Source organism: Mastigoproctus giganteus, chromosome 8 (genome assembly GCF_048544385.1).
Source record: "Mastigoproctus giganteus isolate SK-2022 chromosome 8, ASM4854438v1, whole genome shotgun sequence".
Lineage (NCBI taxonomy): Eukaryota > Metazoa > Arthropoda > Arachnida > Uropygi > Thelyphonidae > Mastigoproctus > Mastigoproctus giganteus.
In genome coordinates, this window is record NC_143582.1 from 116,373,828 (window position 1) to 116,395,416 (window position 21,589).

General features: G+C 36.9%; 1 protein-coding gene across 3 annotated transcripts in view; it reads right to left on the minus strand.

The window, feature by feature from the left end:
- Positions 1-21,589, minus strand: part of LOC150081781 (opioid-binding protein/cell adhesion molecule homolog) — a 718,769-nt gene that overhangs the window by 116,425 nt on the left and 580,755 nt on the right. For all 3 annotated transcript variants that reach the window (XM_090379651.1, XM_090379650.1, XM_090379652.1), the window contains exon 8: positions 11,746-11,805. In XM_090379651.1, the coding sequence (XP_090235777.1) occupies positions 11,746-11,805 (60 nt within the window). The remainder of the gene's footprint in view (positions 1-11,745; positions 11,806-21,589) is intronic.

The following is a 21,589-nucleotide window of genomic DNA, read 5'->3' on the forward strand; positions in this document are numbered from 1 at the left end:
CTGCATGCAGTTCATTTGTGACTGCATCATAGTATCCGATCAAATTGGTCAGGCAAGACTTCCCCTTAACAAAACCGTGCTGTGTCCAAGCTATAACTGAAGTCTTGTCTAGATAATCCTGCAGTGCTTCTTTAACCAGTACCTCCATTAATTTTCCTGGAACAGAAGTTAAACTAACAGGTCTATAATTACTTGTGTTGCCCTTTGATCCTCGTTTGTGAATTGGGGTCACATTTGTACATCTCCAGTCTGTGGGTACCTCCCCTGAGTCCAAGGAAGCTCTCATAATTATGGCTAAGGGTTTGCTTACTTCCTTTGCTGCCTCCTTTAATATAACTGGATAGATCCCATCCAACCCAGGTGCCTTTCTTGACTTTATCTTCAACAATTTCTCCTCCACTTTACTCTCAGTTATTACAAGATTCTCTAGCTTACTGCCAGAGTTGAATACACCTCTAGCATTCCCGTCGCTGAATAACTCCTCATGTGTGAATGTCGATGCAAAATATTCATTTAGTTTGTTAGCTACCTGAGCAGGATCATCAACAGTTGACCCATCGATATCAAGTGGACCAATCTGATTCATTCCCTTCCTTCTAGAGTTTACATAAGTAAAGAACTCTTTGCTGTTTTTCTTTGCATCCCTTGCCAAAGATTTCTCGTAATCTGCCTAACCCCTCCTTTCCCTTCCCCTCCTTTGTAACTTGGTTACAGTTCAACTTGTATCTATCATAGGCTTCTGTGTCACCTGTTAATTTGTATGTATCCCATGCATTTTTCTTCTCTGCCATATGTCTCATTAGACATCCATTTAGGCCTAAACCTTGAACAATACTTCTGAGTTGGTATGTAAAGCATAGTAGCTTCCAAGATAAGTTCTTTGAATGCTTCCCATTTTGAATTTGCTGGTGTTAACATCATCAGTTGATCCCACTGTATAGAATTGAAATACTGTCCCAGTCCATCGTAGTCGCCTTTATGAAAGCAATAACCCTTCCCTTTACCCCTAATGGTAGTTACCTCTGAGTAAATCCCACTTCAGCACACTGTGATCACTGCCACCTAGTGGTTCCTTTATCTGCAGATTCTTAATGCATGAAGAATCACTACTGATAATCAAATCAAGAGTATTACTCCCTCTAGTTGCCTCCCGAACATGCTGATGTAGAAAACAATCATCCAATAAATCCACAAAAGCCTTGCTAGTGTGTGAGTGACCAGCCCACAAATTCTCCCAATGTTTATGTCACACCAAACTGACTCGACACTGCACTGTCCAGTGATGTTGACTGGCTTCACTTCCTTAGATTTTATGTGTTTCTTAACTAATAGCATAACCTCTCCTCCCTTCCTATCCTGTCTATCCTTTCTGTAGACGTTGTTCTCCCCAAATTCCAGTTCTGCATTCCTCATATCTGTGTGACACCACGTCTCTGATATCCTAACAATATCTGCCTTTGATGTTTTGAGCAATACCTCAAATTCATCAAATTTATTTACTAAACTCCTAGCATTGGTGTACACGCAAGTATACATGCACCTGTTTCTATTCTTAGCTACCCTAACACAACCCATGTGTTTACTTGTATCGCAAATGACTCCCAGTAGACTCTGAAATATCCTGCATCTTGTTTTTCAGGCTTCTGTTCATTCCAATAGAAGCAGTGCAATAATCTCTTTCACCTGTAACAGTGGCTACTGTTAATCTATTAGTGTTTGTCTCCCCCCCCAAGCTAGCAGTTTCCCGACCCACCTAACACTGCCTCGATAGCATCAGCAAATATTCTATCATTATGTGATCAAATCATGTTACAGATTAAGATTGGAATAAGTCGAGAATTATCCCTTCCCTACGATATAATTGTGCAGATCATAAGTGTAGATAGCTATGCAGTAACTTACTATAACTGTTATGTGCAAGGGTAATGGAAATATGTATAATTTAACTGTTAATAAATATGATTTTTTTGTTTTTTTAATGCCTGATCTTGATGTTCAGCATCAAGACCAGCTATTTACACAAATGTATTGATAACCTAACTCAGGATGCATCATTTACTCTTGCATAGTTGTTTCGGGGAATGGGTTATTGCAAATGAAGTGACTGATACAAATTTCACAAAATTTGAGCAGTTCACAGACCTGAAGATGCTGCAGCTTTCTTGTTTCAGCTCAGCTCACTGGGTTCAGAAAAGAATGCTCTCTCTGAGCCAAGGGCAGAAAGGCAATTTCCCCATACACTAGCCCAGGGTATCTCAACTTTGATATCACAATACCCTAAAATGATAAATAAATTTGTGTGACCCTTCATGAATAAAACTAATGACTTTGTTGGTTTTATTCAACTTTATGTAACCCTCTAAAATGATAAATAAATTTGCGTGAACTTATCACTCCAAATCATAGCTTTGGTATGACTTCATCTAAGTAATCAAGCAAAAATGTATAACAAAGTCCACTTTATTAACTGGCTTAGTCTAATGTTATGTTCAAGAACTATTGAGGAAGGACAAAATTAGTAAAGATAAAGGTTTAAGGATGGAAAGTTAGGATGCTGTAAGTAAACAAGATTTACCTGATAAGATGTTAATGAAGTTCATTAACATCTTATGTTAGTAGTGGCAAATGATCCAAGCTCATATATCAGCCAAAAAAAAAAAACAGGTTATTTTAAACTGAGGGGAAGTATTACTTATAAAAGTGTGGAACTGGCATGGAAAATCTTTAGAAATGGCAGACATACTAATAGAAAATTTCAAAACCAAAGCTTATTACTGATGCCCATTTGAACCCTTCTCTTTGGCAAGGACTTGTGGATGATGGGAAAACAATCAAGAAATTTCAATGACCAAATAAATAACTTACATTTGAAGCATAAAATTAAAATTACATAATCAAGAAATTAGAATGACCATTTGAAGCATAAAATTCAAACTACAAATAAAGAAAACAACCAGCTATTGTTTTGGGTGTTTTAAATAAAAAAAAGAAGGGAAGTTAGTACTCAGATGAACAAATAAAACAGATATGGGAAGATACTTAAATTTCCCTTCCACTCACTATATTAAAAATGGGATTAGTAAAACTCTGATGAACAGATGTCTTACAGAGTTTGGGAAAACAACATGAATATAGAGGAAGAAATAGTAAACATTAAAAATATATCACAAGAATAATGTTTTCTTCAAATGTTTTCTGGATAAAACAGATAAAACTACTGCTATATTCAGGAATAAGGAAATGGAAGTCAAAGACAATAATTATATTTTATAATCTAATTATAATAAATTCAAATGTAACAAGGCATAATATTATAAGAGTTTAAAATTATCTATTAAATATCGGTGTAGACACACCACAGATAGCTCTTAAACGAAAACTACAATAGTAGTGTAAAGGCATCGTTTCAACTGTATCTCACATTGTGATCATCCTTCACAGTGAGTTACCATGTATTGCACTACCTTGAATAAGTAATGCTTCACTAGAATGATCACAATATGAGATACAGTTCAAACGATGCCTTTACACTACTATCATAGTTTTTGTTTAAGAGCTATCTATGGTGTATATACACCAATATTTAACAGATAATTTTAAGCCCTTATAATATTATGACATGTTGCATTTGGATTTATTATAGTATTATCACGTACATCTTTTAGCATCTCTTATATTGTGGGATTAACTCACAACTGGGTTTTCATGATTGCAATACCAGGGTACCTGCCCACCCACTGATGAAAGGCCAGCAAAGCCTTGAAACTGTGCTGTTCGGGTGGTGGTGGTGCCACTGAGAATAAGTAACAATAGCCTTCTCTATTAGTGAAGCATTGCTTATTTAAGGTAGTGTAATACATGGTAACTCATTGTGAAGGATGATCACAATACGAGATACAGTTGAAATGATGCCTTTACACTACTATCATTGTTTTCATTTAAGAGCTATCTATGGTGTATATACGCCAATGTTTAACATATAATCTAATTATATAAATTAAATAACTGCATCATATGTTAAACGAATTGGGGAAAAAATGAAGAATTTGTAAAATATATGATTTAAAAGTTTACAAAAAAAAAATCAAAATTGGTGGAATATTCAGTTGAGTACAAATTCACATATAATTTAAAAATATTAGTGAGAGGGGAAAGATTTTACTGAAAGGTAAATAAAGGTAGCATATTTTATTAGAAAATAAAAAAAATAGTAGCAGAGATAGAACTCACTTACTGGAATGGAATATTCAATAACAGAGTGCACATGTGTGTGTTATGGGGGTTTAGGGGCACATAAGCTGCTGGGGCTATAGTGTGCCTATCAAATACAGAGTTGGATAACAAAAAGGGAGAGCTTTTGGAAACTGTAGTCAGTGAAAAACAGTTGAGAAATTGATCACTGAGTCCAAAAATATTCTTACATATCATAGGTCTCATTGGGAAGTTATATTTGTTTGTCCCAGCTTTAATCCGGTTTGCAAGTGATCAAGGCTCCAATAAAGGTGCTGTAATATATTTCTGAATAATAAGTGATTATATCATGGTGTAAAGAGTGTAAGTATCAATAAAGAGATAGTATCAATCTTTACAGGTGGTTTGTATCTTAACACACTTTTTTTTAATGTTTTCATGTTAGTTCCATCCCCAACCCACCTTGTATTTCTTGTTTTATTTCATGTTAAGAAATATTAGGCAGGAGAATCTTAACCTGTGATTCTCTGAAAGTATCCAGATACTATCACATTTGTGTCTGATTATGCTCCATACTTTTCTCATGCTAGCAGATCTCATTCTGATAACTGTTTTTAATTGTTCTGGTTATCAATTTCTTCTGTTTCCTGTATGTACTTAGTCAACACATCCCTCTCCCCCCTAAAACTTATATAAATAAATATAATCTCCTTTTTTTAAAACCTTTTCTAATTTTCTTAAATGTTTTTCAACATTTTCTTTCTCTTTTTTGTATTTTATTTTACTTTTCTTCACATCACTGCTCTGTTATTTTCTAACTTCATTAATCATCTCTACTGATTGTCCTTTGTTCTCTTTCTCTAACCCTGCAGTAGGCATGATGGATACTCTTTTGTTTGTTCTCCATCCCTATAATTATCTCTCTCTCTCTCTCTCTCTCTCTCTCTCTCTCTCTCTCTCTCTCTCTTTCACTTGCTTTAAGTTCATATTTAAACAAGCAGTTGGCGTGGTTTTCTATGCTGTCAGCCACACCCCTTTAAATTTAAATATTAAAATATTTATTAAATAATGTCAGTATGAATTTTATTTGTTCAATAATCTTTTGTGATTTTGATCTGCATCACTGATAATTTTTTAATTGGAAAATTGCATCTGTGAAAAATCCATTTTGGTATATAAAATGTCTGGATGCCTGCACACCAGTGCAATTTCCCAAAGACTTGATTTATACTCCAGTTTTGCTTTTTCTGCAGCACTATGCATGCAATGGAAAGTGAAGTAATAATTTATGGAAATAATTTATTTTTGGATAACAAGACTATTGTTTTTAAAGATGCGTGATCATAATAATGAATATCATTTTTTAAAAGGATACACTGTTTTAAACAATTTTTTACATTTTCCCCTAAAACCATCAAGTGCTGCATACAATGAAACAGAGCACCTGCTACAGGGTTAATATTTTGTGTTAGGTTTTACCATTTATGTCCAATGTTTAATTTTTTTTTGCTATTAATATTTCCACTTCCATATTCTTAATCTTACTTTTAATTAATGATGATCATTAGCTGATATGTTCAGCAAATGTCTTTAATTTCTGCTCTTTTTCTAATATCACAACTTTTTTTTTTGTCGTTAGACCTGGCTATGACTCAATAACTGTATAACACTATTAGAATTTATCCAATAGCTCCAAGCCTCCCTTAAGTAAAGAGCTATTTTACCTATAAATATACAAATTCTCTCTATATGGTTTATCTACACAGATCATTACAAGCTAGAAACATTATTAAAATTTAAGAAAATTTTTGTGTAGAACACATTAAAAATAAAATTTTCTTTTTATACATGGTATGTCAAAAATGACAAGAGAGATTTATAATTTCTCTGTAACTGTTTTACTCATATATCAGCATGGTCACTGTTTTACTGTTACCATGCTGATATAAGAGCACACCAGTTAAAAATGGGCTGTACTTTTTTGTAGGCTTGGTTTCACAAGGTGAATGTATTCATTCAGATTCGCATATGTTATAACAAGACTACAACCATCCCAACAAAAAAATCAAAAAAGACCTCAATAACAAAACAATAGTTTATTGACTACTAATTTTACACATTCTACTTCATAAATGCATAATTATTTCAGAAATCAATTCTGCACACTAACATTTATTCACTTGTATCTAAAAGACATTCCTCATATGATTTACAATTTGTTTTAGCTTTCTCCTCCATAATTAACTAGCAGAACTACCTGATACCCTACATTTAATGAGAAATTTTATATGTAGATGCAACCTCCGTAGCCGAGTGGTCAGGAGCAGGAGTGCAGTAGCACACGCTCTTTGAGTTGACCGGGGTTCAAGCCCCTGACTGCTGAATACGGTCGATCTGCCAACCCGCACTGGACCAGCGTGGCAGATTATGGTCCATTTCCCTCAACATGAATTGTCAAGGAGGCTTCCATCCTGCAGTGGGTTGATAATGGCTGCACTTTACCTTTTTTTATATGTAGGGTTCACTTGACAGCACTGTTGGACAGAGCTACCAAAATTCTGAGTAGGTTGGGGATGACTATTACATCTAGCAATTCTGGCTGCAAGGAAAAGCAATAATGTGGTATGTATTTGTCATTGCAGCCATAGTTGGTATTCTGGTAGCAAGAGGGAATAGGCAATGAAGTTGAATTTTTTTTATTATAATTTTTATTTCTTGGCTTATTTTAGCTTGAATCATTTTGACATGACAATACTAATACTAAATACATACAGTATAATGAAATTAAGCTTTATTTACTTAGTTATGCTTTAAATTTAACAAAACAAACTAAAAAATCATGAAATAAACAATAAATCCAGTAATAAAATAAAAAAATTGTTTAAGATAAAATCAAAATAAGAATTTATGGTGACTAGTGTGTAATAGTTCTGTACCATAACTTCACATTCTGCAAAATCAAAATTCATAGAAAGCATACTAAATAAAATGTTTGTATTACTTAATGTATATTTTATATGAATATAACTGTCCATTATTTGTGAGTCCAACTGGTGCATCAGAGCTCTTGCACACAGCCTCCCTTATTGCTTTCCTTTTCCCTTCTTTCTTTCTTTTTTTTTTTTTTTTGATCATAAATATGAAAGGTATTAGAACATCTGGTACCATTTAAGGGGGCAAAAGTTGCAGAGGCAGAAGATGTATGCTGACACTTGATTGAATTTCTGTATTTGTAATTTTCAAGAAATAAATTAAGGAAGGTAGAGGCTGCTCCAAAGAATAGAGTAAAAGGTATAAATGAGGAAAACTCGATTCTGTGAGTTTGGAGATGAATAGTGAAGAGATGCTGGCTAGATGAAGCATGTCTTCTGACTTGCTTTTAAGAGACAGGTGGATTACAGATGCCAATTCAGAAGAACAGTGTCCATGGAAATATCAAAATAAATGGCATGCAGAAGAAACCTGACAGCTACATGATAGAGAGAATGGAGAGTATTTGTAGGAACAGGCCAGTAATTAACCCAACTTCCTTCTTTTGGATAGAGTCTAAAAGCTTAAAAGAGGTTTTGGGAGCACAAATTCCCGATATGGGAACAATATTCTATGGTGAGATGGATTTTAGATTTGTACAGAGTCCTAGATGTTTAGAAGATAAGTAACAATGAGAGTGAAAAGAGAAAATAAGAGTAGGAGACCAGCGGAATTACTTAACAAGTACAGGTCACTGTTGAAAAAAAGCCGTGAATTAGGGTTGAATTTGAAAGTGTCTGCAATTCTGCCCAGACACGATAGGAGGGAGTATATGATGAGAGTCCTGTCGATCAGTTCGGCCCTGAAAAGGTTGTGCAAGGCTCAAGGGGTAGAATTTTTTTCAGCCTGCTCTGTACTTGTTAACAGGAGAGACTGCTTCTACAGGGATGGGATACACTTAAATAGAAAGGGTGCAAGAATGTTTGCTGATGATATCGAGGCAGTGTTAGGTGGGTCGGAAAACTGCTAGATTGGAGGGATACAAGGAATAATAGATTAACAGTAGCCACTGGCAGAGGTGAAAGTGATTCTTGCACTGCCTCTATTGGAATGAGCAGCACCCTGGAAAATAAGATGCAGGATATTTCAGAGACTGCTGGGAGTCATTGGGGTACAAGTAAACACATGGGTTGTGTTAGGGTAGCTAAGAAAAAGAACAGGTGCATGTATACTTGCGTGTACACCAATGCTAGGAGTTTGGTAAATAAATTTGATGAATTTGAGGTATTGCTCAAAGCATCAAAGGTGGACATTTTTGGGATATCAGAGACGTGGTGTCACACAGATATAAGTAATGCAGAACTGGAATTTGGGGAGTACAATGTCTACAGAAAGGATAGACAGGAGGGGTTATGCTATTAGTTAAGAAACACATAAAATCCAAGGAAGTGAAGCCAGTCGACATCGCTGGACAGTGCAGTGTCGAGTCAGTTTGGTGTGACATAAGCATTGGGAGATCAAAATTGAGAGTAGGAGTGTGCTATAGGCCTAATGACTCTGATGAGTATAATAAGAAACTGTACAGGGAAATAGAGTGGGAAAGTAAATCAGAGAGTCTTATAATGGGGGATTTTAATTTCCCAGATATTGACTGGAATTTGTGGGTTGGTCACTCACACACTAGCAAAGCTTTTGTGGATTTATTGGATGATTGTTTTCTAAATCAGCATGTTCGGGAGGCAACTAGAGGAAGCAATACTCTTCATTTGATTATCAGTAGTGATTCTTCATGCATTAAGAATCTGCAGATAAAGGAACCACTAGGTGGCAGTGATCACAGTGTGCTGAAGTGGGATTTACTCAAGGAGGTACCTACCATCACGGGTAAAGGGAAGGGTTATTGCTTTCGTAAAGGCGACTACGATGGTCTGAGACAGTATTTAAATTCTATACAGTGGGACCAACTGATGATGTTACCAACAGCAAACTAAAAATGGGAAGCATTCAAAGAACTTATCTTGGAAGCTACTAGGCTTTACATACCAACTAAGAAATATTGTTCAAGGTTTAGGCCTAAATGGATGTCAGATGAACTAATGAGACATATGGCAGAGAAGAAAAATGCATGGGATACAAATAAATTAACATGTGACACAGAAGCCTATAATAGATATAAGTTGATCTGTAACCAAGTTACAAAGGAGGTTAGGCAGGCGAAGGCAGATTACGAGAAATCTTTGGCAAGGAATGCAAAGAAAAACAGCAAGGAGTTCTTTACTTATGTAAACTCTAGAAGGAAGGGGTTGAATCAGATTGGTCCACTTGATATCGATGGTTCAACTGTTCATGATCCTGCTCAGGTGGCTAACAAACTAAATCAATATTTTGCATCTACATTCACATATGAGGAGTTATTCAGGAAGGGGAATGCCATAGATGAAGTAAACACTGGCAGTGAGCTAGATGATCTTGTAATAATTGAGAGTAAAGTGGAGGAGAAATTGTTGAAGATAAATACAAGAAAGGCACCTGGGGAGGATGGGATCTATCCAGTTATATTAAAGGAGGCAGCAAAGGAAGTAAGCAATCCGTTAGCCATAATTATGAGAGCTTCCTTGGACTCAGGGGAGGTACCCACAGACTGGAGATGTGCAAATGTAACCCCAATTCACAGAGGAGGATCAAAGGCTGACACAAGTAATTATAGACCTGTGAATTTAACTTCTGTTCCAGGAAAATTAATGGAAACACTGGTTAAAGAAGCACTGCAGGATCATCTTGACAAGAATTCAGTTATAGCTCAGACACAGCATGGTTTTGTTAAGGGAAGGTCTTGACCAATTTGATTGGATACTATGATGTAGTCACAAAAGAATTGGATGCAGGGAATAACTTTGATATTATATATTTGGATCTTAGAAAGGCTTTTGATACTGTTGCACATGGAAGACTGCTCACAAATTGGAGCAGTGTGGCATTGGTGGCAAATTGTTGCTATGGATAAAGGGATGGTTGAGTGGCAGAAGACAGAGAGTGGTAATTAATGGACACTGCTCATCGTGGACTAATGTTATTAGTGGAGTCCCTCAGGGTTCAGTGTTGGGTCCATTGTTTTTTTTCTGTATTTATAAATAATACTGATGATGGTATATCAGGCTTAATGTCCAAGTTTGCAAATGATACAAAGTTGGCAGGGTTGTTAAGGACGCTACTGACACTATGCTCCTGCAACAGGATCTGGAAAGGTTGAGCAGATGGGCTGAGAGGTGGGAAATGAAGTTTAACATTGACAAATGAAAAGTACTACATATGGGAAACAGCAACCCTAGAGCAAAATATCAACTCTATGGTACTACACAGGGGTAGAGAATGAAAATGACCTGGGAGTAATTGTGCAGGCAGATATGAAGTTCTCTGAGCAATGCAAACGGGCTGCAAGAGTAGCTCATGGTGTCTTATCAATGATATACAGGAATTTTTCTAGCAGGGATAGGGAGGTGATTATTCCCTTGTATAAATCAATGGTCAGGCCGCACCTTGAGTACTGTATACAGGTCTGGAGGCCTCATTTCAAGAAGGATGTAGAGCTGCTGGAACGAGTACATAGAAGGGCAACAAGGTTAGTGAACGTAACAAAGGGTTGCTCTTACGAAGAAAGGCTTAAGTTTTGCAAATTACAGTGTCTGGAGACTAGGCACCGGCGAGGTGATCTGATAGAGGTGTACAAAGTCCTGAATGGTTTGAGCATGCTCAATGCTGATGGGATACTGCCTCTTGCTCAGAATAATCACCTGAGAGGGCATAAATTCAAATTGAGGAAAGACAGATGTAGGATAGATGTGCGGAAATTTGCCTTTAGCCAGCGGGTAGTTGGTTGGTGGAACAGACTTCCATCTGTTGTTGTGGAAGTTGATAGCCTAAATAAATTTAAGGCTCAGCTGGACAGGTATTTCGAATGAACGGAGGGGTGAAGTGGAAGGGTTTTTTTTTTTTTTTTGGCTGATGCTGCATAAGCTTGCTTTCTTGCATCATATGCCTCTAACTAATGCTAAAATTTAGCATGGTTTTTTTTATACACAAGACATGAAATTTGTGATATGCTTATATCAAGAGAGGTTAGAAATAAGGGATATTTTTAATAAAAATACGTGACCTTGTGGAGAAATATGTGTTATCAAAAATGAGCATGGGATTAGCAAACCTTTTTTTTCCCCCAAGAAAGAAAGAGGAACTGAGTTTTAGAAGGATTGAAATTAACTGAGTTTCCTTTGCTCGCACTGGAACAAAGAAAATATATCGCTATCGGCATTTAAGGAACTGGTGAACCAATTTTCCATTAGCATATTTCCCATATTGCCCAAAATGGGCAATATGGAAAATTGGTTCTTAATTTATGCGGCACTTTTAAAGAATGAATGTTGTTTAAAAGTGCCGCATGTTCTTGCCTATATGTTCAGTTTTATCTCTGCTAATCAAATATTGCTAAAATTAATTAAAATTTAAAATAATTTTTTTTTAAATTTTTTTTAATTTTAAATTTTTAAATTTCTAAAAAACAAACAATATAAATGATGTATGAATCACCTTTCCTCCGCTCCTGTTCTTCTCTGGCAAAGTTGTGATGCACAGATGGCATGCTAATCTCTGCAATACATTTAAATAATTTATCAGTGCCCAATCTTAACCTTGTAAAAAAGAAAAAAAGTTATGGTGATTTATAAACTCATGAAGTCACATGAAAAACCAACTGAAGCTGCTAGCAAGGTAGCAGCTTCAATTGTTATTATTATAACATAGGATAGCCAAACCAATGGTTCGAGTTTAGCCATTCTCCTTTCATTGTCTTCATTAATTTATATAATTTTTATTAATTTCATTCCTGGGATTCAAAGTACAACATGCATGTCAGGTATCTGAATGTATATGATACCATGATATTTTTGTAGTCTCCATGTTGTCAGCTTCTCTGATCTTAGCATGAAGAATCTCCAGGACCTAATTAATTTCCTGGAATGCCCATTTTCAAGCTATTTTTAGGAATACACCCATTTGCGATTTACATGATGAACTTGAAAAATTGAGACCTATATTTGTATGGAAAATAGGGTATAAGTTGTGGGAGAGGTAGGAGTGGGCTGAGTGTTTATATAGGTTGAGGCATTGACTTAGGAGCAGCCAATCGGAGGTTGCCGCATGACAAAACTAGCAAATTTTAGGGGCAGGAATATATTATGGAGGGAACATTAAGTTGGTTCTGAAGTTAAGGAGTAGAGAGTGGGGAAGGGTTGAGGAAATGGTTGAGAGTATATCTATGGATTTTTCCAAACTTTTTAACTTGTTATGAATTACACTAATCAAGATTTTTGAAAAAATTCACTGATGCTTTCTCAGAAAAGGGTATTTCTGAATAATTTTCAACTGATTTCAAAACTGACTTCCATTTGTTTCCATCACGTCAGATTTCTTCAAAAATAACGAAAGAAAATCTGATTTTTCATAAATTTTTATTAATTTTGGCAGAATTAGTGCACTAAAATTATAACAAAATGCTACCTTAACCAGATTTTATATTTAAATACATGATGAAAACACTAGTAAAAAGGACAAAAGGTCCAATAACTATTCACCTCACACTTTAAAAACTGAGCTATGATGGGTCAAATTTTCATTTTTTTGATTTTCTTGCAGATCCATCTACTTTGCATTCAATCTTCAGCATCCAGCAATAGTCAGCATTGTGTTGCCATTCCACCTCCCCTGGTATCTCATCTCTGTGTCTTTAATGTCCTGATGAAATCTCTCACCCTGTTCTTTACTAACAATTCCTAAATTTTCTGGGAAGTAGTCAATGTGGGAGTGTAAAAAATGTATCTGCCAGTGTCTTCAAGTTTGCAAACATTTTCAACTATGTTCTTGTAGTTTTGATCCTTTCTAATTCATGCCTATTTTTCCTCATAGTTCCCTCAAAATCTTGGTCCTTCATCAGTTTGTGAATTTGAGGTCCAAAAAAATACCTTGTTTTAGCTTCTTTTGGGTGATTGGTGGGAATTTAGTACAAAGGTAGTTGAAGCATTGACCGTCCTGAGGTAAAACTTTCACAAACTGTTTCATCAAAGCCAGTTTGATGTGCAATAGGAGGGCAGTTTTTGGATCTACAAGTGGTTTATGAACTATGTTCTCTGATCCAGGCAACAAACTGGCCCTCTTTGGCCAGACCTTAACAGCCCAGTGCTTACTCCTTGTCTGACTGTCCCATTCACACAAAAAGCAAGGCATTTTTGTGTAGCTAGATTGCTGTCCAAGTAACATGCCTATCACTTTAAAGTCAGCACAGACACATACCAACCATGTTCTTCATACTTCATTTTTCTCAACCACTTCAAGTTCTCATGTATTTCTTTCAAATGCACAGCGTGAGCTACTGGAATTGACCCATATTTATATCCATTGTGGAGAAACACATCTTGGAGACTTCTCTTTGATAAGTCAATATAAAGGTTTGTAAATAATTCTTAAATAGTTTAAGTCACTTATATTACTGCAAAAAAATATAGAATCATCCTCAGAAAAGTAGGGACTAGTTATCATTCTCTGTGTCTGTCATGTGCTAGAAGATTTTTTGACTTAAGCCTAGAACCAACAAATTCTGCAGATTCCATTGGTAAATTTAATTTTCTTACTAGATCATTGAGTTCATGCTGTGGAAACAGCTGAGGGCTGACTCAGTGTCTCCAGGCATGTATACTTCAATTTCATCTTATGAAGCTTCACTTTCAGCACTCTCTGCTGCTACATTCTCCATACAATTTTCTTCACTGCCACCAAACTGATGGCCTCGAGCGCCTGACTAACTGATTTACAATGATCTCTTTATAGAATAGTGCAATACAGTAGACTCCCAGTTAACTGGAGTCAGATAATCCGCAAAATAAGTAAAAAATCAGGATAATGAACAATATTTTTTTTTTATGTGAACCCCAAACACGAGAGGTATTAGAACCTATAGTACTTAGTACTGTGCTTGGGTTGGAGGTTGAGAAGACGAAAGAAGATATTTGTTGACATTGGACTTGAACTTCTGTAGATTGTAATTTTCAGGAAATACGTATGAAGGACGGTTGTTCCAGAAAACGGCAGTTGAATGAATAAATGAGGAAGATGAAAAGTTGGTTCTGTGGGTTTGAAGTTGGAAAGTAAACGGATGTTGGCTTGTGGCGGCACGTGTTCGGCCAGTTTTGAAAGAGAGAGCGGGAATTACAGAAGCCAATTCAGAACAGTGCCCATGGAAGTATCTGTAGAAGAGGCATGCACCGGAAACAGTACGTCTATGAGAAAGTGAGTGGAGAGACTCTGTTAGAGATGAATCATTAATTAACCTAACTGCCCTCTTCTGAATGGAATCAAGAAGCCTGAGAGAGGTTTTGGGGGCACCACCCCAGATGTGGGAACAATATTCCATGGCAGGGCGGATTTGCGATTTGTACAGAGTGAGCAGCTGTTTGGAAGAAAAGTAACGCCGAGAGCGAAAGAGAAAACCAAGTTTTGTAGATGCAGAGGAAGCAATATTTGTAATGTGCTTGTGCCAAGAGAGATTAGAAGTCAGGGTAATCCCCAAAATATATATATCATTTTGCCTAGAAATCGAAGTGTCACCAAAGATAAATATGAACTTAATATAAAAAAAAAAACACAAATTGTATACATAATATATTCATATGTTCAATTATTTATTGAAAAAGGAAAGTAAAGAAGTTCGTTTCTTTGCATCACTGACCTTCCTACAAATGGTAGAATGTAAATAAAATAAAATCTTGCACAGTACTGCTTTGTCTCATGTGGAGGCTCTTCCTCTTGCTCTGCATCTGCACAGTCAAGCAGACCCTCTATTGGACAAAGCAGTACTACGTGAGATTTTATTTGTTGGTAATGGATTTTCTTCCACATTTCCCAAGTCTTTGCCTCTGTTTGGCTCTTCTTCATTCATAACCATATGTACTATTTCCCCTAACATCTGCTGTGAAATGTTATTGTCACATAACAGTTCACAGCAGATTTACTTTTATCTGAATTAAACCACTCCACAACAGCTTCATCTAAAATTTCAAAAAAATCAGTCTGTATTAAATCATATAATACATCATTATTAGTCTCGTCACTAAGAACTTTTTTGTCTTTTGCAGGTACATGTAATATATTTTGAAAATATTTTTGTATCATTATTCTTTTGATTGATGTCCAAGATATTGAAATTTCATAAATTTCATCCAATACTGTCATATTTTTCCAAAGTGACAATGAATTACCTTCCCTGATAAATTTACATAAAGTTTTTGATATAAATTTCTTCAAAATTCTGAATCATCCCCTGGTCGATTACATGTATTAATGCTGTCACATTTGGTGAAAAATATTTTACAAAAATGTTCCCATCATCTGACCTTAAAATTTCCTCTTTTTTTTTTTTTTTTTTGTAGTTGTTGGCGCATCGGCTTCTGTGGCCATAATGCACCTCCCAAGGTTTTTGCAGTACTTTGATCCAAACCTGAGGCGGGATTCGAACCCACGACCTTTGGGTTGCCAGGCAGGCACTTTACCCACCCGGCTAGCCCGGTCGGCAAAATTTCCTCACCTAGGTGACTAGGAGCATTGTCCAATATTAGAACTACATTTTCTTGTAGATTAAGCAATTTCAATTGCTTAATGCTGAATGTGAAATCACTGTTAAAATGAATTTCTTGGTAAACTAGTCAGAAAAAATTTCACAGCCCATCCAAACTGATTTACTATTGTAGTAATGAATAGGTAAATTTAAAACATCAATTCCAGAAAAAGCACAAGATTTTTCTGTAATCCCAATTACACAAGGTTTCAAAAAATATTTCCAGCAGAGTTTCTGCAATATAAAACAGCCAACCTTTGTTTAGGAACTTTCTAACCAGAAGCACTCTGTTAAGTTTCACAGACTTATGTTTTGTCTGGTAAACACTTCCAAAACAAACTGGTTTCATCAGTTCTGAAAATTTGTTCTAGTATGAGACCTTCCTCTTCGATGAATTGCTGAAATTGGTGCTTAAATTTGTCTATTGTGGGTTCAGAACTCAGTTTCTCTCCATGGATAGTAATTTGTCTAATTCTATATCACTGCTTAAAACTCACTGTGTAAAAACAATCTCTTTAACAAGCACAGACCATGCTGAAAAAAATTTTACCCCATGAGCCTTGCACAGTCTCTCCAGGGCCGAACTGATTGACAAGGCTCTCATCATATACTCTCTCCTATTGTGTCTGGGCAGAATTGTAGACACTTTCAAATTGTACCCTAACTCGCAACTTTTTTTCAACATTGACCTGTACTTTAGCATTAGCATTAGCATTAGTAGAGGCATATGATGCAAGAAAGCAAGCTTATTCAGCATCAGCCAAAAAAAAAAAAAAAAAAACAACCACTACTCCCATTTCACCCCTCAATTCGTTCGAAATACCTGTCCAGCTGAGCCTTAAATTTGTTTAGGCTATCAACTTCCACAACAAGCGATGGAAGTCTATTCCACAAACCAACTGCCCGCTGGCTAAAGGCGAATTTCCGCACATCTATCCGACATCCGTCCTTCCTCAATTTGAATTTATGCCCTCTCAGGTGATTATTCTGAGCAAGAGGAAGAATCCCATCGGAATTGAGCATGCTCAAGCCATTCAAAGCCTTGTACACCTCTATCAGATCACCTCGGCGATGCCTAGTCTCCAGGCTCTGTAATTTGCAAAACTTAAGCTTTCTTCGTAAGAGCAACCCTTTGTTCCATTCACTAATCTTGTTGCCCTTCTCTGTACTCGTTCCAGCAGCTCTACATCCTTCTTGAAATGAGGCCTCCAGACCTGTATACAGTACTCAAGGTGTGGCCTGACCAATGCCTTATACAAGGGAATAATCACATCCCTGTCCCTGCTAGAAAAATTCCTGTATATCATTGACAAGACACCATGAGCTACTCTTGCAGCTCTTCTGCACTGCTCAGAGAACTTCATATCTGCCTGCACAATTACCCCAGGTCCTTTTCATTCTCTACCACTGTCAGCGTAGTACCACAGAGTTGATACGTTGATCTGGGGTTACTGTTTCCCATATGTAGTACTTTACATTTGTCAATGTTAAACTTCATTTGCCACCTCTCAGCCCATCTGCTCAACCTTTCCAGATCCTGTTGCAGCAGCATAGTATCAGTAGTGTCCTTAACAACCCTGCCAACCTTTGTATCATCTGCAAACTTGGACATTAAGCCTGATACACCATCATCAATATCATTTATAAATACAGAAAACAACAATGGACCCAACACTGAACCCTGAGGAACTCCACTAATAACATTAGTCCACGTTGAGCAGTGTCCATTGATTACCACTCTCTGTCTTCTGCCACTCAACCATCCCTTTATCCATAGCAGCAATTTGCCTCGAATGCCACACTTCTCCAATTTGTGCAGCAGTCTTCCATGCGCAACAGTATCAAAAGCCTTTCTAAGATCCAAATATATAATATCAAAGTTATTCCCTGCATCCAGTTCTTTTGTGACTACATCATAGTATCCAATCAAATTGGTCAGACAAGACCTGCCCTTAACAAACCCATGCTGTGTCTGAGCTATAACTGAATTCTTGTCCAGATGATCCTGCAGTGCTTCTTTAACCAGTGCCTCCATTAATTTTCCTGGAACCGAAGTTAAACTAACAGGTCTATAATTACTTGTGTCAGCCTTTGATCCTCCTTTGTGAATTGGGGTTACATTTGCACATCTCCAGTCCATGGGTACCTTCCCTGAGTCCAAAGAAGCTCTCATAATTATGGCTAGGGGTTTGCTTACTTCCTTTGCTGCCTCCTTTAATATAACTGGATAGATCCCATCCACCCCGGGTGCCTTTTTTATGTTTATCCTCAACAATTTCTCCTCCACTTTCCTCTCAGTTATTAGAAAATCATCTAGCTCACTGCCAATGTTTACTTCACCTACGACATTCCCCTTCCTGAATAACTCCTCATGTGTGAATGTAGATGCAAAATACTCGTTTAGATTGTTAGCCACCTGAGCTGGATCCTCAACTGTTGAACCATCAACATCCAGTGGACCAATCTGATTCATCCCTTTCCTTCTTGAGTTTAAATAGGTAAAGAACTCTTTTCTGTTTTTCTTTGCATCCTTTGCCAAGGATTTCTCATAATCTGCCTTTGCCTGCCTAATCTCCTTTGTGACTTGGTTACAGACCAACTTATATCTATCATAGGCTTCCACGTCACCCATTAATTTGTATGTATCCCATGCATTTTTCTTCTCTGCCATATGTCTCATTAGTTCATCTGACAACCATTTAGGCCTGAACCTTGAACAATATTTCTTGGTTGGTATGTAAAGCCTGGTAGCTTCCAAGATTAGTTCCTTGAATGCTTCCCATTTTGAATTTGCTGTTGGTAACATCATCAGTTGGTCCCACTGTATAGAATTTAAATACTGTCTCAGACCATCATAGTCGCCTTTACGAAAGCAAAAACCCTTCCCTTTACCTCTGATGGTAGTTACCTCCTTGAGTAAATCCCACTTCAGCACACTGTGATCACTGCCACCCAGTGGTTCATTTATCTGCAGATTCCTAATGCATGAAGAATCCCTTCTGATAATCAGATCAAGAGTATTACTCCCTCTAGTTGCCTCCCGAACATGCTGGTGTAGAAAACAATCATCCAATAAATCCACAAAAGCCTTGCTAGTGTGTGAGTGACCAACCCACAAATTCCAGTCAATATCTGGGAAATTAAAATCCCCCATTATAAGACTCTCTGATTTACTGGCCCATTCTATTTCCCTGTACAGTATCTTATTATACTCATCAGAGTCATTAGGCCTATAGCACACTCCTACTCTCAATTTTGATTTACCTGTGCTTATGTCACACCAAACTGACTCAACACTACACTGTCCAGCGATGTCAACTGGCTTCACTTCCTTGGATTTTATGTGTTTTTTAACTAATAGCATAACCCCTCCTCCCTTCCTATCCTGTCTATCCTTTCTGTAGACGTTGTACTCCCCAAATTCCAGTTCTGCATTCCTTATATCTGTGTGACACCACGTCTCTGATATCCCAACAATATCTGCCTTTGATGTTTTGAGTAATACCTCAAATTCATCAAATTTATTTACTAAACTCCTAGCATTAGTGTACACGCAAGTATACATGCACCTGTTTCTATTCTTAGCTACCCTAACACAACCCATGTGTTTACTTGTACCGCAATGACTTCCAGCAGTCTCTGAAATATCCTGCATCTTGTTTTTCAGGCTTCTGCTCATTCCAATAGAAGCAGTGCAAGAATCTCTTTCACCTCTGCCAGTGGCTACTGTTAATCCATTAGTCTTTGTCTGCCCCCAAGCTAGCAGTTTTCCGATCCACCTAACACTGCCTCGACAGCATCAGCAAATATTCTTGCACCCTTTCTATTTAAGTGTATCCCATCCCTGTAGAAGCAATCTCTCCTGTTAACAAGTACAGTCCAGGCTGAAAAAAATTCTACCCCTTCAGCCTTGCACAATCTTTCCAGGGCCGAATTGATCGACAAGGCTTACTTGTTAGTTAAGTAAGGCTTACTTAACAAGTAAGCTTAACAAGAGATCTGCAGGCTTACTTGTTAAGTAAGTCTGCAGATCTCCTACTCTTAATGTCATTAGTGCCAACATGTACAACAATATCACCCTTTGTGCCCTTAAAAGATGATATCTGCTCTACAACATCAAGTTTTGCCCCTAGCAGACATACCCTGGTCCTATTCCACCTATCCTTTTTGCATAATATATTTCCTGTCTCCCTGACAATAACTAGCTCCTACGGGACCAGCACATTCTGCCCCGAAGGTTGCCACTGTGTTCCCTGATGTACAAGAGTGAGCTCTGGCATTGAGTTGAGCAGCTGAGAGTGTGATGGGCCCCCATTTCAATTCGTTCAAGGGCATCTACCCTATTCTTCAAACTCTCATAGAATGGAAACATTCAGACCCATCAGAAAGCTGAGTTGGCACCTAATTTCTTGATACTCTGTGCACCTAGCACACACAAAGACATCCTTGGCTAAATCATGTCCTGTTCCAGATAGTCAGCAAACATTTCACAAGTTGCACATTTTTATAGGCTGTGATGCATTGGAGAATTGCCCTCTTCAGTTCTCTCCTGAGCCACAGCACTCTCGGCTACTTTGTGCATGCTGCTTTGTTGCTGTAGTCTGGAGCATGATTTCCACTTATATATGATGAAATTAATATACAGTGAAAATTAATGAGGTTAATAAATTTAATTGATTAATCTACTATACTATACTCGACTATACAATACTATTTTTTTTTTTTTTTTTTTATGAAAACCCCAAACACGAAAGGTATCAAAACCTATAGTACTTAGTACCGTGCATGGGTTGAAAGAGAAGTATGGGGAGAAGGGGATGCCGAAAACTTTGCTCTAGAGACTAAACATGGGTTTCACCACTTCAAGCCTCCAATAAGCAAAGTGGTGGTATTTCACCGGTTGATGAAAGTCATCTACCACCTGCATACTAAGCTATTCTATATTCCGCTATATAGTTTTACTTTATACCTTAACTATCAGGTATGAGATATATGTTATCAAGCTATGGTATACTGTAACAGTCACAATATTAAATTAGCTAAATACAAAAGATATATGCCTAAAAAGTGATTAAAACCTTCAAAATACTTACTTATTACAATTAAAACCCTACTATTCTTCTGCACTACTGTTTACGGTAGAATATTCCCGCCAAAAATACTGATACAATAGTGGTACGAGTAGCGAGTTTAAACTTGAAGTCACTACCCAAATTCAAAAAATTAACTAACGAATGCCGCTAAATCTATTTGTAAAACACAAATGAATACATTAACTAATCAAAAATATGATAAAATTTCAAGGAAACTTATCGGCGTACAGCAGCTACAGAAGTCTTTGTATTCTTTGCCCAAGATTTCTCGTAATCTGCCTTCGCTTGCCTAACCTCCTTTGCGACTTGATTACAGTTGTTCTTGTTGGTATTGGGCTTATTGACACAACGGATACTGAGGCAAAAGTGTGTCTGCTCATAGTTTACTTATTTGAGACATATTGTTATAGATGTTAATTTATATATTCCTGTATAGGCCAATATATTTTAGATACAACAAAAGTTCTTCTATATTTGCTTCATTTCCTATGAAGTCAGAAAAATTATGTGAGTTGTTCAACGTGGAAGGTGATTAGCATTAGCAAAGGCAGATGATGCAAGAAAGCAAGCTTATATAGCATAAGCCAAAAAAAAAAAAAAAAACGTTATTTCACCCATCCACTCGCTCCAAATGTTTGTCAAGTCCTGCTTTGAATCTATTTAAGCTATCAATTTC